A 15,454-nucleotide genomic window follows, 5' to 3' on the forward strand; every position below is an offset into this window, starting at 1 on the left:
CTTCTCTAAAAGTTAATTGCTCAAAATATATTGTAATAATTGGGCAAGAAAGGAAGAAAGAGTGGCATGAAGCGAGCCTAGACATAGCCAATGGTATTCCCTTCATTTCTGAAAAAAAGACGTATGATTTTTGTCCAGCTCTATAGAAAAAATCATATTACTATAGATATATAGCATGTGAAAATATATTTCATGATGTATATAGTGATATTGGTTTGGTATTGAAGACCTTAATATTTTTTTAATTAAATTGATCAAACTTTACAATCTTTTAACTTTGAAATAAAAATAGGCCTTCTTTTCTGGATTCTGAATAGAGAGGGGGTACCATTAGGCCGAGCACAATAGCAAACTAGGTGCCATGGAGCTGCAAAACTAACCTGGCGTTACCGGACAAGAACAGGCTTCAAGCTGGAATTATCTATTCTCTCCTTTTAAAATGAACCGGAGTTTTAGTTTTGTCCTAACTTAAATTTCTCTTGAATCAGATCAATTTCACTGAAAAATATTGTATTATCTAAACATCAAATATAATGCAAACATATATTTATGACAATTCTATTTGTTTGGGGCGTTGTAGGTCGTTATATTCATTTCTATAGACTTACGCAGACTTAAAGAAATTTTGACCTGATAAACTTCAATTAATTTGGAATGGAGGAAATATTCTTTAATCCCAGTGTCACCCGGTATTTAGCTAGTATAGTTATGCCTAAATACCCATCACTGAGCTTCCACATGTTTATAAATTTATCTCAAGAAGAATCTTCCAAGAACTACTGGCTCTGTTCCTCTTTACTTGAAGCACTAGAATCTGTGTCTTCAAAAGTTTAAGATTGCTGATGAAAGCTGAACCTCAAGAAAGGTGTAGAATAGCCCATTCTTAAACGAATGAACGTGACAACTGATTTCACAAAGGAATAGCAAACAACGCAAGCATCCAATATTTTTGCAAGAACACGGTTTACATAATTAAAAGTGAATTAAAAGTCACTTGTACATCGCCATACATAGTACGAGTACTAATTAATTTCTTGATACAAGGTAATTCAAAAAACTCATACCCAGTCAAGAACGAGAACAATACTACTATAGCCATAGGCACGGCACGCAGGCACAGACTTAACGTAAACCCTAGATTTCTACCACACAAAGCTTAATTAACCATCTTCTTCTTCTCCACCTCGACGTACGGCTCCCCCTTGTGCACCGCGTCCGTCCAACGCCCACATCATGATCACGCCACCGACCATTCCTCTAGCATCACACAACTCTTCTTTTCTGTCTTCTACTAGTAGTAGTACGTAATACATTTCTTCTCTACTTTTGGTAGTACGTATTTTCCCAGCCAAGAAATAATAGTATTGGAGGGAAATTATAGCAGAGAAGTTGTGGTATCAGCACACCGCTAACACGTTACAACTTACACGTATGTACGCCGTGCACGGCGCGGCAGGGTGATTTTCATGATGCTAGAGCCGGAGGAGGCGGCGGAGGCCGTCGGCGCTGGATGCCTCCGCGTTGCAGGAGGGGGCGGCCGGCGCCACCTTGACGGAGGACGCCGCCGCCTTCACGACGATGGAGAACCTGGGCAGCGGCAGGCTGCTTGGCGGCGGCGCGAGCGCGTGGAGCAGGTCCTGGACGAAGCTCCGAGCCACCTCCTGCTCGAGGTCGTCCAGCGCCTCGGTCACCACCGTCGCGGACGGCAGCGGCGTCGCCCGCTCCAGCGGCTTCTTCTTCTTCTGAACCCTCGCCGGCTCCGTCGCCGGTGGCTTTGCTGGCCTCCTTCTCTTGTCACTCTGGCTGATCTGTTGGCGGGACGAAGCAGCGCGAGCCGCTGCTGCTGGCACGACGGTCACCGGTGCCGCCGGCCTCACGGTGCGCGGTGGTGCGGGCGGTGGCGGGTAGGGGAAAGGGGCGTACTTGGTGGCGGTGGGTGGGAGCGGCAGGAGCGGTGGCTGGTTGGACGGCGGGAGTGGGAGAGACGGGGACTTGTATATCACAGGCCTCGCGTATGGGAGCAGGGGAGCGGGGGCGGAGCTCCATGCGCCACCTTGCTGGAAGTGGTGGTACTGCGGGCAAGTACGGCTGGAGCCGTAGGCGCCGTGAGGCCTCGCCGGCCTCGAGCCGCCATAGACGTTCCTCTTCCGGTGCTCGAAGCTTCCGGAAGATCGATCCAGCAGAACGTGTTCCATGTCTTCTGGCTAGCTAGGTAGGAGGGGAAGAATATCGGAGTAGGTATGTGGTTACGTACGTGAGCTCTTTTTTCTCTCCAAAGAAATCAAGAGCTAGCAAGTCTTGTTGGGACGATAGAACGAAAGCAGAAATGAAGATGGAAGAACTTGTATTAGTTCTGCATGAAATCTGCAAGAACTAGCTAGATCCTTGTTGGGGAAAAAACAAGAAGGATGCTAGGATCGATCGGTGGTTGTAGATCGAGAAGGGATGAAGAACAAGAAGGAAATCAAACGAAAAAGGATTGAAGCTATCTCTATATCAGTGAAGAACTGAAGAAAAGTCGGACGCTCTATATATCTACGGGAGAGATGAGGGAGCAGCTAGCCAATGCATGAACAAAGCCCACCCTCGCCTCCGGGCTGCAGCTCCAAGGAATGCCATGCCTTCCCTTTTATAGAGAAAGGTTGATGAGATGCGTTGGCTGAGTACTATGGGGGTATTTGACGGCCTCATATAAACTACCGCCCTCGTTTTCTTGTGTCTTGCTAATGGCCGGTTTGCACGTGTTAATTACTATCTTCAAGGGTTAGAAGCTTTTGCTGATACCCCCTCGAGAGGATGATAATTATTTCTTTGCCACTTGTGGAGAATTATTCCGAGAATAGCATTTTAGAACAATTGGGATTTATAATATTGCACTCATTTAGTTATTTTGTGTATTTAACTTAGTTTAACATAGCCAACTATTGCATTTAGTGGCAGCATTTTTAGCAGATAAGGAACATTATAGCGCTGGCTAATCCATTTAGCGTTTTTTCCAAAAAGAGGAAAAATTTCAGTCATATCTTGCAAAAAAGGGGGGAAATTTCAGTCCTATCAAGCTACAAGTCATTCAACCATCCAACTAATAAGTTTTATCAAATCAGATTGAACAAAAATCCATAAAATAGGAAATAATGGGGGAGAGGAGAAGAGTAGTTCAAAAAAAGGTTTAGCCGGCTAAATTAGGAGCTAAGTAGTTGACATAGCCGGCTATTAGTAACTTTTCTTATTTATCCTATAAATGGTCTAAGTGTAGCCATATCTTGCAAAAGGTATAGCTGGCTATTTAAAAAATTTGGTTTCGAATGATAGGCCTGCACATATTGTAATTACTGTTCTATGGGGTTAGAAACTTTTGCTCATGCCCCTCCAAAGGATGGTAACTACTTGTTTTCCTTGGCTAGAAAAAAAATGATGGTTCTTCCACTTGTTCAACATTATTCCAAGAATAGCATTCAAAATAGTTGGATTTTTTTTCCGTAAAAGAGCCTCATCTTTATACTTCCGGCTTTCTATACATCCACATTGCGAATTTCGTGCAATTTTAAGTTTGTGTTGATCTTGCGCAGTTTTGAAGAACTATTTGTTGGCTGTATTTTTAATGAAGTAGTACGAATGATAAGGACACAACTAATTTTCTAAAACTAACCTGTTTTGTGTTACGTCACCCAATTTCAGTTGCAACTCATGTACAATTTACGTGCAACTAAAAATTGCAATTACAAACTCCACATACAACTCTTGGGTGCAAGAATCACAATGCAAATCCAACCGTCCAACTTTAAGTTGATTCTCGGTTGACCAAGAACTAGCAATACATGTCCAAACCACACCATTGATTCGCCCGATAGAGTTTTGCATCATCTAATTGGTCACAATTGTTTATTTTGTCGCGGTGATGATCACAAATTATTTGACAACGTCATGACATGAAAAAAAACTATTCTCTTGTAGCGCCGGTAGCTAATGATACAGTAGTACAGGTTTGCTTACCCTTGATTTGTTTCGAGAGAGGAGTCGTTGAATAAAACAAGCAGCGCAAGTGGGTGTGCTTCTTGCAAAACAAAAATGCCGACATGCTGGCAACCACCGCCACCTGATGGATCCAGCGCTAGATTACGAAAACAACGGGGCGTCAATGACCGTGGGCCCCTAAAGTCTCCTCCGAAACCCTGGGCCCACGGCGCAGCGACGACGGCGACGCAGGACGGTAGTAGTACGCGCGAACCCACCACCACGCCACCCATGAAAAGATCTGCTGCCTTTCTGGCTTTGCTGTAGCGCGAATCCGGATGGACAGGGACCAACTGCGGCTAGGCCGGCAACCGCAAAACCGCCGCCGGCCGTCCGATGGGGGCGCATCGGGCCGTACGTCCTGATCCGGGCACGACGACGACGAGCGGAAAGCGACGCCGGCCTGCTTTCCTTTCCACCTTTTGATCGGGTCCACCGGCCGGCCGTCCGGCGCCTTCGCCGCCACGGAGTTTTCCTCTGTAGCTTGCCTGGTTCTTCCTCAAAGACTTGTGCACGTCAATGGCCAGCCGGCCGACTTTTCGCCTAACCGGCGTTCGCGTATCGGCACGCTACCGGCTACCGCACCGCCGGGTGCGGAAACTAATGGCCGATGAGTAGATCGATCATCTGCACAGTGGTGGTTCCTGGATCCTGATGGACAGTTGTAAAGCGTCACCTCGTGATCGTGAGGTCTTTCACCTTGCTTAGATGAAAGCACCACGTGTTGTTGTTTTGTCGGCACTACATTCCTTTTTGCCTTTGTCAAAATAAGGAAACATTGTACGGAAACCCAGTTCGGCCCCGGCTGCATATGAACCCACTGTTTGAAAACATATTTTAAAACGTTAAGAAAATTCAGAAAATATACGTCTCCTAATCCGGATATTCTATGTCACGCGCACAAGTTTCGGGAAAAGGAAACACTTTTGGTGTCCCTTGTAAAAATGACAAAAAAGGTTCGAGTTCTTTTTTTTTTGCCGCAAATTTATGTGTGAACATAGAATGTCTAGATGTACATGCAAATATCTTTCTGGAGTTCTTTGATATTTTAAAATTTGTTTCTAATGCATTTTTCATAATAGGTTTGTATGCACATACGAGCCAAAACACCACCACCAACGTTGTGCCGAATGCATGCGAGGTCCAGGGCGAGACACAAAGCGTGCCATTTTTGAAGTGCAATCAAATATGTGTTATTTTTGTCAAAAATAAATAAATTTAGTTACACCAAAAAAATCAAATGTGCCTCACAATGCTTTAAGAGATGCTTTAAAAATAAATCGGTTTTTATTTAAGCACTGGTGCTTATTTACATAATGCAGATGTCTAACTAGACACCTCTTCTGTACAAATAAGTAGTGGTGCTTAAAAAAAACTTGTCTTATTACATGGCCTTAGAGTTTTTGTGCCTGAAACTAATCTTTGAGCCAATCAACAAAAATAAGACTCATATATGCCGATGTTGTCCAATTACTGATAAGGCCTATATAAGTTGGTTCACACGTTTTATCAAGAGACCATTTTTTTTCTTGTGAGATGATTTATTCATCTTTGGTGTACCTCTAGCATCATTTAAAATTAATCTAAATGATGTGTATCATTCATCAATGGATGCATGTCCGAGGAGATCTCTTCTCTTTTATAGTGTAATAAATATGTGCGAGTACAAATGCATTTCCAAAATATGAAAAGAAGCCTGTGCCGCATAACTATAACGTTTCAGGAGAATGGAATTTGTATTGAGAATAGAACAATATAAGATGCCTCAAAACCGTGTTATAAGTGTCACCTGCATGCTTAGCACGCAAGGATGCGGTTACTTACCCTAAAGGAAAAAAAGGATATTGGAATTTATGCACTAAGTTAAGGGCCAAACATCTCACACGCCAGCTTTATTTTGAAAAAAAGATATCTCCCTTTGCAAAAGTGATGACTAGATGGTCATGTGATGTTCCCCTTTGGGGAAGATCTATCTTTGCATCCTGAGAACCACGTGGGCTCACAGTGAGGTGAATCTCTCTTCTCAATTTTATTCTTTGATAGAGGGGTTGAATAATTCTTAAGCACCGACCAGGTTTAAGTGAAAAGGATATATTCCAATGACGAAAATAAAAATTAGGGGAAGAAGCAGCCGTATTTGTTGGCTATATATTGTACTAGAGCAATACAGATGTCACGAGTCAATAAAAGATCTAGAGCATAATGAAGCTGAAAAATTACTTGAGTTGGGCAGTTGGCCTTTGAACTTTTGTTAAAGGGAAAGCTCAATACGAAGCTTAAAAGATGGTTTTACATTAACCTGGAAAGTGCAGGTGGAAAACTCAGGTAAAGTATCATAATTATGTATGACCAATTAGACTAAGCATACCTGATTATGAAAAGAAAGTAAGGCTCCTGATTAATGGTTGACGTGCCTTCCCCTCACCACGGTAATGATTATTGTTAGACTACTCGTGGAGCTCTGTTTTGAATCATACCGTAGATCGTTGATTTACCAGGCTCACACTATATAGCTAACTATTGTAGTTAGGCACAACCCATGTAGCCATGTAATTATGTTTTAAATATGGGTCCTCCGTCGACTTTACGAAAGTGTGCTCATACAAATGTAAAAAAATACTCACTTGCTTTCGTTCCTGTAGTGTGGAAAAAAAATACTGTGTCGGTCCGTTGAGAATATATCTAAAAAGAAGTTCACTATGTCGTGATAATTTGCTCATCTATTGCAAAATTATATTTCTTTGTTTGTTCTTAGGGTTTATGAATTGGGAATCTTGCATGGATCTTGACGTCTACCGGCAAATTTAAATTCTCAGACAACCGAGAGTTAACAAAACCGTTTAAATAGATATTCTATTCACATTTCATAGTTTTCTTGCCACTTAATCAGGTACTCGTCATATTTTGGAAATAGTTAATTCGCAAGCAATTTAATCAGATGAAGTGAAATGAAAAGATCAGAGACATGGACACGTGCCTTCAGGTGCCCATCATTGGCATACCTGGTGCGACATAACCGGAGGCTTACCTAATGACCTGCTAAGGACCAATAAGTCCAAGATGATTTGGGCATCTATGAAGGGGATTGAAGGCGTAGGTTCCTGGCATGCAGAACAAGAACATGCCCAAGGCAAGGAACCCTAGAGTTCATCTCCAACTTGTAACCGACCCAAACACGATACCTGAGATCCAGCCTCCTATATAAAGGCTAGAAGGGATCGCAGGGAGGAAAATCAATCTAGAATATAGAACATCATAGCCATCACGGCGACTTTGTAATCATCATCATCAATCAAGAACAAACAAGCAAGAATTAGGTTTTTTACCCTCCAGGGGCCTGAACGGCTGAACATGGGTAAATCGTGCCTCCCCTTTGCTTGTCAGCCGACGAATTCGCTAGCATACCTTCTTCTCCAAAACTCAAGTCCATCAATCATGGGCATTGCTGTGTAGACCCCACGCCAATCAGTGAGGAGTAGAACAACATATTACATCAGAGATTATGTTGTCTTGATTTTTGTGGAGCAAATCAGCTCCTGCAATAACATAATGTAAAGGAAGTGGGCATCGACCAGTTGGTTGCAGCCTACGATCATTTCCAAGTCCGTTCCCGCGACCTGCATTCTAGCCATGGCTCTGCAAGGTTGTGCATAGAGCTTCTCCTACCTTAATATATTACCTCAAGGGCTCCTTCGTCCTATGGACTCATATTTATAATGCAATACAAGTTCGATCTTTGCTTGTTTTGCGCAAGTGGATATATATAACTCAGCAACATATGCCACCCACATAAGAAGAAAACATATGTAGGTCATATGGCTTGAAGGGTGGATATCGTTGTTGGATAGCCGGTTCTTGACATAATTTGTTTGCAAAAATAAAATATTCATTCTCAGAGTTTATGAAGTCATAGAATCTTGATGTATATCGGTGTTGGATAGCCAGTTCTTGGAGTTGGACTGTACAATAAGAATTTTTTTATGCGAGTTGGAATTAGCAAGCCATTTAAATTATATATTCCATCACATTCCATAGAGTATTTTTCCAACATAATCATGCCCTTATAAAATTTAGAAGTACTTAACTAGGAAACAACTTAATCAGATAAAATGAAATGTACGAGAAGGAATGACAAGAATTTATATCATATATTTTGTTCCAAGGAGATCCATCCTCTTATATAGTATATTTGAAAAGCCTATGCCACATAACTATAAATTTATGGAGAATGAAATTTGAATTGAGAATAGAATAGCTCAACCGTGTTACAAGTGCCAAATGCATGCTTATTAAGTACTTAAAAGATAAGCATGCTTATCAAGTAAGAATGAGGTTATTTAACCAAAAAGAAAGGGATATTGGAATTTATGCACTAAGTTTAAGGTCCAAACATCTCACACGCCAGCTTTATTTCGAAAAAAAGTATGTTCCTTTTGCAAAAGTGACGACTAGATGGTCATGTGATGTTCCCTTTTGGGGAAGATCTATCTTTGCATCCTGGGAAGCACGTGGACTCTGAATCTCTCTTCTCAATCTTATTCTTGGATAGAGGCCTTGAATAATTGTTAAGCACCGACCAGGTTCAAGTGAAAAAAGGATAAATTCCAACGACGAAAAAGAAGCAGCCATATTTATGCTTGTTATATAATGTAAATGTTGTTAAATTAATGTGAAGTGCGAGTCTAGCATATATGAGGAAATAAAGATTTAGAGCACAAATGTGGAAAATTATGTGAATTGGGCAGTTGGACTTTGAACTTTTATTTTTGTGATAATGGACGCTTTATTACTTAAAAGATAAGCAATACACCTGGCCTCTGCATAACTATGATGCACACAGGTGCAGACCAACCATCCATCAAAAGACTAAAAAAAGAACAATCAAAACGAAAAACATGGTGTGTATGCGCAAGAACCCCAAAGATCGCTAAGGACCAATCTTGAGATTATGATGCCACCCATGTTGGATAATAAAGTCCTTCCACATGTCCTCCAACCGTGTAGAGACCTCCATAAAGATGTTGTGGTTCTCCCTGCGCTGAAGAGATGACCATGTATGGAGCAAAGTACTGCACCGGTAGATAACCTGCATAAGAGAATAGTTTTTTTTTTATCATCAAACACTTTATCATTCCGACATAGCCATAGCGACCAAATCATGGCAAGAGCTGCCACCTAATAAGTACTTTGAACCTATGATCCACCCCATTAAGCCAATTGTCGAAAATATTAGCAACACTTTGTGGCGGATATAAGGTAGAACCTATTTGGATGATTGACCATATAGACCTAGCGAAATGGCATTAGAATAATAAATGTTTAATTGTCTCATCATGATGATAAAAAACACACTTCTTACTTCCCTGCCAATTACGTCAAGATTATCTTTGGTTAGAATAACCCCGCGACAAAGATACCAAGCGAAAACCTTCGTTTTCAATGGTATCTTCATCTTTCAGACTTTATTGATATTAGCTATTGGTTAAAGGTTGGATCAACGCTCCATACATAGAATCAACAGTGAACTTTCTATTTGCTGTTAGATTCCAACGAAACTCGTCCGCCCCCTGTGACAGTTGGATGGAAGCCAAGCGATTTAGCATTGCATTCCAAGCCAACACTCTAGGTCCAACAAGATCTCTTCTGAACATCACGGTGGGTAGAGAAGATTGCATCACCTTAGCTAAGGTGTCCCGGCCCTTTATGATGCACGATACGATAGAGAGCTGGATACCGTTCCCGAAGGGTGGTATTACCTAACCATTTTTCCTCCCAGAATCTAATCTTGGACCCATCCTTAATAGAAAAAGAGCCAAAAGGGAAGAAGTGATTCTTAGTCGCTATAATGCTAGCCCATAAGTGAGAATCCAGAGACTTCCATATAACCTTCGAACCTACATACTTCCTCCTAAGTATTGTCTGCCAAACCCCGTCTTCAGATAGCAACTTAGCTAAACATTTACCTAGAAGGGCTTTGTTTTTAACCTCTAGGTCATGAACACCAAGCCCTCCTTGGTCCTTTGGACGGTAGACAACACTACATTTGGTAATTCGATATTTCCGCTTCTCACTATCTCCTTGCCAAAAGAACCTGGATTGGAAGTAGTCCAACCGATGCAAGACTCCTTTAGGCAACTAGAAGAAGGATATCATATACAACACCATGTTCGTTAGTACTGAGTTAATGAGTACCAATCTTCCACCTAGAGATAATTTTTTCCCTTATATCTGCTAAGTCTCTTCTGAAGTATTTTCTCGATGTGTTTCCATTCAGCAATCGCAAGTCTCCGAAAATGAACTGGGATGCCTAGATAGCTTATTGGAAAATGACCAATCCCACAGCCGAAGAGCTCAGCATATAGGGTGGCATCCTCCCGGGTCTCGCCAAAACGAAACAGTTCACTTTTATGGAACTTAATTTTCAATTCCGATAATTGCTCAAAAGCTGATAAGATTAATTTTTCAGATTTCTTGCTTTCTCCAGATCATGTTCCACAAAAATAATCATATCATCAATGGTAGAATAGATAATCCAACATCAACCAGATGGGGGACCACCCCTTCATTTTGCCCATCAGATTTTGCGCGCTCTATCATGATAGCTAGCATATCAACCACGATGTTAAATAACATCGGTGATAATGGGTCGCCTTGCCTTAAAGCTTTTTACGTTTGAAAGTATTTGTCAATGTCATCATTAACTTTGATGGCAAAACTTTCTCCGAAAATAAAGTTATTGATTAGAATGCACCACTCAGTTGAAAAACTTTTCATCCGGAGTGTTTACTGAACGAAGGACAATTTAACTTTGTCATAAGCTTTTTCAAAGTCCATTTTAAGTATAACACCATTCATCTTTTTACGATGTAACTCATGAACCGTTTCATGCAAGGTAACAACTCCATCTAAGATATATCTTCCTTCCATAAAAGCCGTCTGAGTTGGGCGAACCACGTGATCAGCGACCGAATTCAGCCTAATTGTAGCAGCTTTTGTAAAAATCTTAAAACAAACATTTAGAAGATAGATGGGTCGAAACTGCTGAATCCTTTCCGCTTCATTAACCTTGAGCAACAAGATTATTTCACCAAATTTAATACGAAAAAGTTCCAACTGACCCGTGTGTAAATCAGAAAAAGTTCCATCAAATCCGCTTTGATGATCTTCCAAAAAGTTTTGTAAAACTCCGCCAGGAAACCATCAGAACCCGATGCCTTATTATGTTCCATTTGGAAGCCTTCTTAACCTCATCCTCAGAGTAGGGAGCAATAAGAAATGCGTTCTATTCATGCGAAACATGAGGAATCTCATCAATCCTAGATTCATCTAGCGACAGATTACTCTCCAGGGGACCCCAAACAATGCTTTGTAATAACTCATAATGTATGACTTAAGGCGCTCATGTCTTTCAGTCGTTCCCTCATCCTATGTAAGAGAAGGAATGGGCTTCTTCCTGTGTCTGCCATTCGCAACACTATGAAAATATCTCGTATTCGTATCTGCTTCTAACAGGAACTGAGCTTTAGATCGTTGATACCATTTGAGTTCCTCTTCCAACGGAGACTCACCAACATAGCATTTAATTGACTTTTTAGTTCAATTTCTTCGCATTTGAACTTCTGTTAAAGGTAAGGGAAAGCTTAATATAAAGCTTTAAAGATGTGTTTAGGTCGATCTGGAAAGTGCAACTGGAAATTTAAGGTAAAGTATAATAATTAGGTATGACCAAATAGGCTAAGCCTACCACATTATGAAAAGAAAGTAAGCCCCTTAGTTAGCAATTAACGTGCCTTCATCTCACCACGGTAATGATTATGGTAGGCTACTCATGAAGGTGTGTTCAGAAATCTACCGTAGCTATCTATTGTAGACTTGTCGTTAGGCACAACCCATGTATCCACGCAGCACATAAATCAACAAACCCAAATGTTTTAAATACGGGTCCATGGTCGATTTTACGAATTTGTTCATACAAAAATAAAAAATAAGTACTTGCATGTGGTACTCACGGAGTGCAAAAAAGCAATATTGTGTGTGTGGACCGAGAGAATCTTTACAAATTTCCTCATACATTTTCTAAATAAGATAACCTTGTCATGACAATTTGCTCATATGATGCCAAATATATGTATTTTTTTCTTAAGGTAATAAGTTATGAACCTTGTATGGATCTGGATATCGATTGGATAATTCTCTCACAACTGAGAATTGAGTATGCACCCTAACCCTCCCCCCGATCACCACCCCCCCCGAGGGCGACGGGGCGCCCCAGCCGCCGGCCGCCTCAGCCCTCCTCCGACCCTTCCCTCCATCGCCGCCGTCGGCAGGGTCGTCGGGCGAAGCCCGGGCGACGCCGGCGGTGACGAATCGTCCTCACCCACGTCACAGAGGAGGTGTCGGGGCCCTTCTTACTCCATGGTGGTGGGGCATCATCGAGAGGTCTGGCCCGACGTGGCTTCCCGTGACAGCCGTAGTGAGCGCCGGCGGCGGCTCAACTCTAACTCTCGCCACCCCGTCTCAGATGGGTTCAGCCAGGACTATGGGTTCGAGCGATCCCGGGCTTGGCTGCGGTGACCCAGCATACCACTGCATGTTGTACTATACAAGTCGTTGATATGATCTTCATGAAGGGACTTCTTCACAAATATCACATCCCTCAGAGTGGGACAACAGAAACATTGCAGGTCATAACACTCGAGATTATATTACAATCACAGTCTTAACAAGTTGGTATTCTCACAGGTCCGATGAGAACACCCTAAGATACTACTGAAGTTTATTACAACCCAACATAAATAGTAAACTGAGCCCAGCAACTTATTTAGGTAAGCTACTACGCTGCTCGGCTCTATGATAACTAAGGTAAGACGCTACTCCTCCGTCTCATTGTTGTCGGGCCCGTAGACTATCCCATAGTCCATGCCTTCCACTCCTCCGGACAGATCAGGTTCCTCGTAGACCAGCTCGTAATCTCCTTCCGGTGCTCCGTCGGTGGCATCCATTTCATTGTCACAGTCTAGCAAAGGGTGTCGAAAGAAAGTGAGTATAGAGGTACTCAGCAAGCTCAAAAGAGAAAATGTGTTTGATGCACTAGCTACCACCATTGATCAGAAAATCTCAGGTCAATGCATGTTTCGAAAACATTTCTTCAAAAGGTTGATTTTATTCTGAAAACTATCGCTAGTCTTCACAGGTTGAACAGAACTTAACGGAGTTCATTTCCTACCGTGTTCGTAGTTCCCTTCCCGGAACAGGGAGTGACAACCACAAATTTGATACACTTTGTAGAGCTGCGTTACTTTACCCATAGGAGAACTTATCCTCGATACCAACCGAGACGCGTTTCTCGTTCACACTTCCTTGGTGTGGGGTCAGGTGTAAGATCCAAGCCAATCACTGCCTTCTCCGCGACCTTGCATACCCACCCTTTTGTCCATCCGTACACCCTCGGTAGACATCTCTCGATCATACGGCTTTACCCCGGTGCACTATGGACAATCCCTCATAGACGATAGAGCCTCTCATCCACACGGATGGGGATTTTTAAGGATTTCCCAACCTACTGCAGTGTTATCCCCAACACCCAGCCAGGCCCTATCAATCTGTTGATCTGCAAGAAGGAAAAGATACAGCTGACTTCCCAAGAGCCACTATAAATCTCATGGCTAACACGAATTGTACGGCGCTAGAATCACTAGACGACATTGGTGATTAGTCCTAGATTAATAGAACCCTTGCAATGGAACCTCCACCATATCAACACATACCATGGTTCCATTGCCCACCACATAGTCATATTTATAATTGGAGAAGTAACATTTGCTTTTTCAATGAAGAATGATAAATATATTACTTTGCTGGTAAATTGATATAAAATAATCAAGATGACATGAGCAAGGGTGAACTTGCCTAGTGACTGCGAGATAATGCAGTTCGATGTGTTGGATGGAACCTAGACCTCGGGTTCTGTAAAGAAGCATCATTGTCCGGTAAAGAAAATGTTATAAGATCCAAATGATGCATGCATGGGTGCATTATTTCATGTTGAATCCCTTACCCCGACATGATTATTAAGATTTTACGGTTGAGTTAAATATTTATGCCTTTGGCAGTAATTTATAAATTCTTTAAGTACTTTAACATTGTTTTCTTTTCTAACAAGAAAAGAATTGAAAAGTAGTTGATATTTTCCTTTGGAAAATATTGGTTTTAGATAAAGAATTTGAAAATAGGGTTGTCCTCATTTTGGAAATATTAATGAATTTTGAATTATTAAGATATTTCCCCTTTTGGAAAATCTTAATTTTAAAAGAATTACTTGGAATAATAGAATTCCTTTTGAAAATATTTGAATAACAATTATTTGAATTCATTAAGAATTTTCATTGATTTTTAAATCCAATGAAAATTGCAATTTAAAATTTAAAGTTCATATTTAAATTCAAAAATTTCAGAATTTGAAATTTTGTAGTAAGCTCCATTTCTTATTTTATTCTTGTTAAGAATAATTTCTTATTCATTAAACCTATTTTTCTTGGATTTTTAGAGGTATTTTTCATTATTTGTTATTTGGTAGATTTCACAAGTTATTTAAAAAATGAAAAAGACAAAAATACCCCTTGGCCCAATTGGGCCAGCCCACCAACGTGGCCCATTTGGACAGCCCACTAAGGCCTGCCCAAAACGGTTCAGTGGAACCGAACCTCGTTGGCCCACCTCACTCTCTCTCGCTCACCTCTCTCTCGCGAAACCCTAACTACCATGGGGATTCGGTGGCGACTTCGCCGCCACCATGGCCGCCGCCTTGCTCCGGCCAACTCCGGCCGAGCTAGGCCATGCCGTGGTCTCAAACGACTCAGAGCGCGACGGCGCATCTGTTCGTCCGTGTAAATCCATCGATTTCGTCCTCGACTATGCGTGCGCATGCGTGACGCCCGCAGTCGCCGACGGATTTGTAGCGATCTCCGTCGATCTGCGGTTCCTCGCCAACCCTCGGTGTTCGCCGCCCTCTCTAGTGGTGTGTGTGGCCTTGCACTGCTTGGCCGCGGTGTGGCGCCGCCGTGGTTGGCTGTGCCACCGTGCTGCCATTGCTGCCGCCTCGTTCTTCACCAGGTAACCCCCTTCTTCTTCGGCTACCTCCTCTACTCCTTCTTGATATGTGCCTACTCCACCCCTGCGTATGCTGCTGCTAAGCTACTGTGTTGCTATGCTTGTTGCTATGCTGCTGTTCTTGATGTTCTTGCTATGCTGCTGTGCATGCTATCCTTGTTGTGCTCTACGCCTAAGCCTCCCGATGCTATTCCTATGCCTACTGCTCACTGTGTTGTGCTTATCCGATGTGTTCATGTCTATGTGCTATGCAATTCCTTACTGGTCCTTGTTCATATGCCTACTGGACTTGTTCATATGTTTACTGGCTTATTCATATGCTTACTGAACT

The 15,454-nt window shown here is 42.1% G+C and overlaps 1 protein-coding gene across 1 annotated transcript; it reads right to left on the reverse strand.

The window, feature by feature from the left end:
• Nucleotides 1-981: 981 nt before the first annotated feature.
• On the reverse strand, nt 982-2,637 carry LOC127296367 (uncharacterized). The gene has a single exon (XM_051326427.2). It carries the CDS (start codon nt 2,193-2,195, stop codon nt 1,473-1,475), a length of 723 nt encoding a protein of 240 aa, XP_051182387.1. The 5' UTR covers nt 2,196-2,637; the 3' UTR covers nt 982-1,472.
• Nucleotides 2,638-15,454: the final 12,817 nt, after the last annotated feature.

Source organism: Lolium perenne, chromosome 4 (genome assembly GCF_019359855.2).
Source record: "Lolium perenne isolate Kyuss_39 chromosome 4, Kyuss_2.0, whole genome shotgun sequence".
NCBI classification, from domain to species: domain Eukaryota; kingdom Viridiplantae; phylum Streptophyta; class Magnoliopsida; order Poales; family Poaceae; genus Lolium; species Lolium perenne.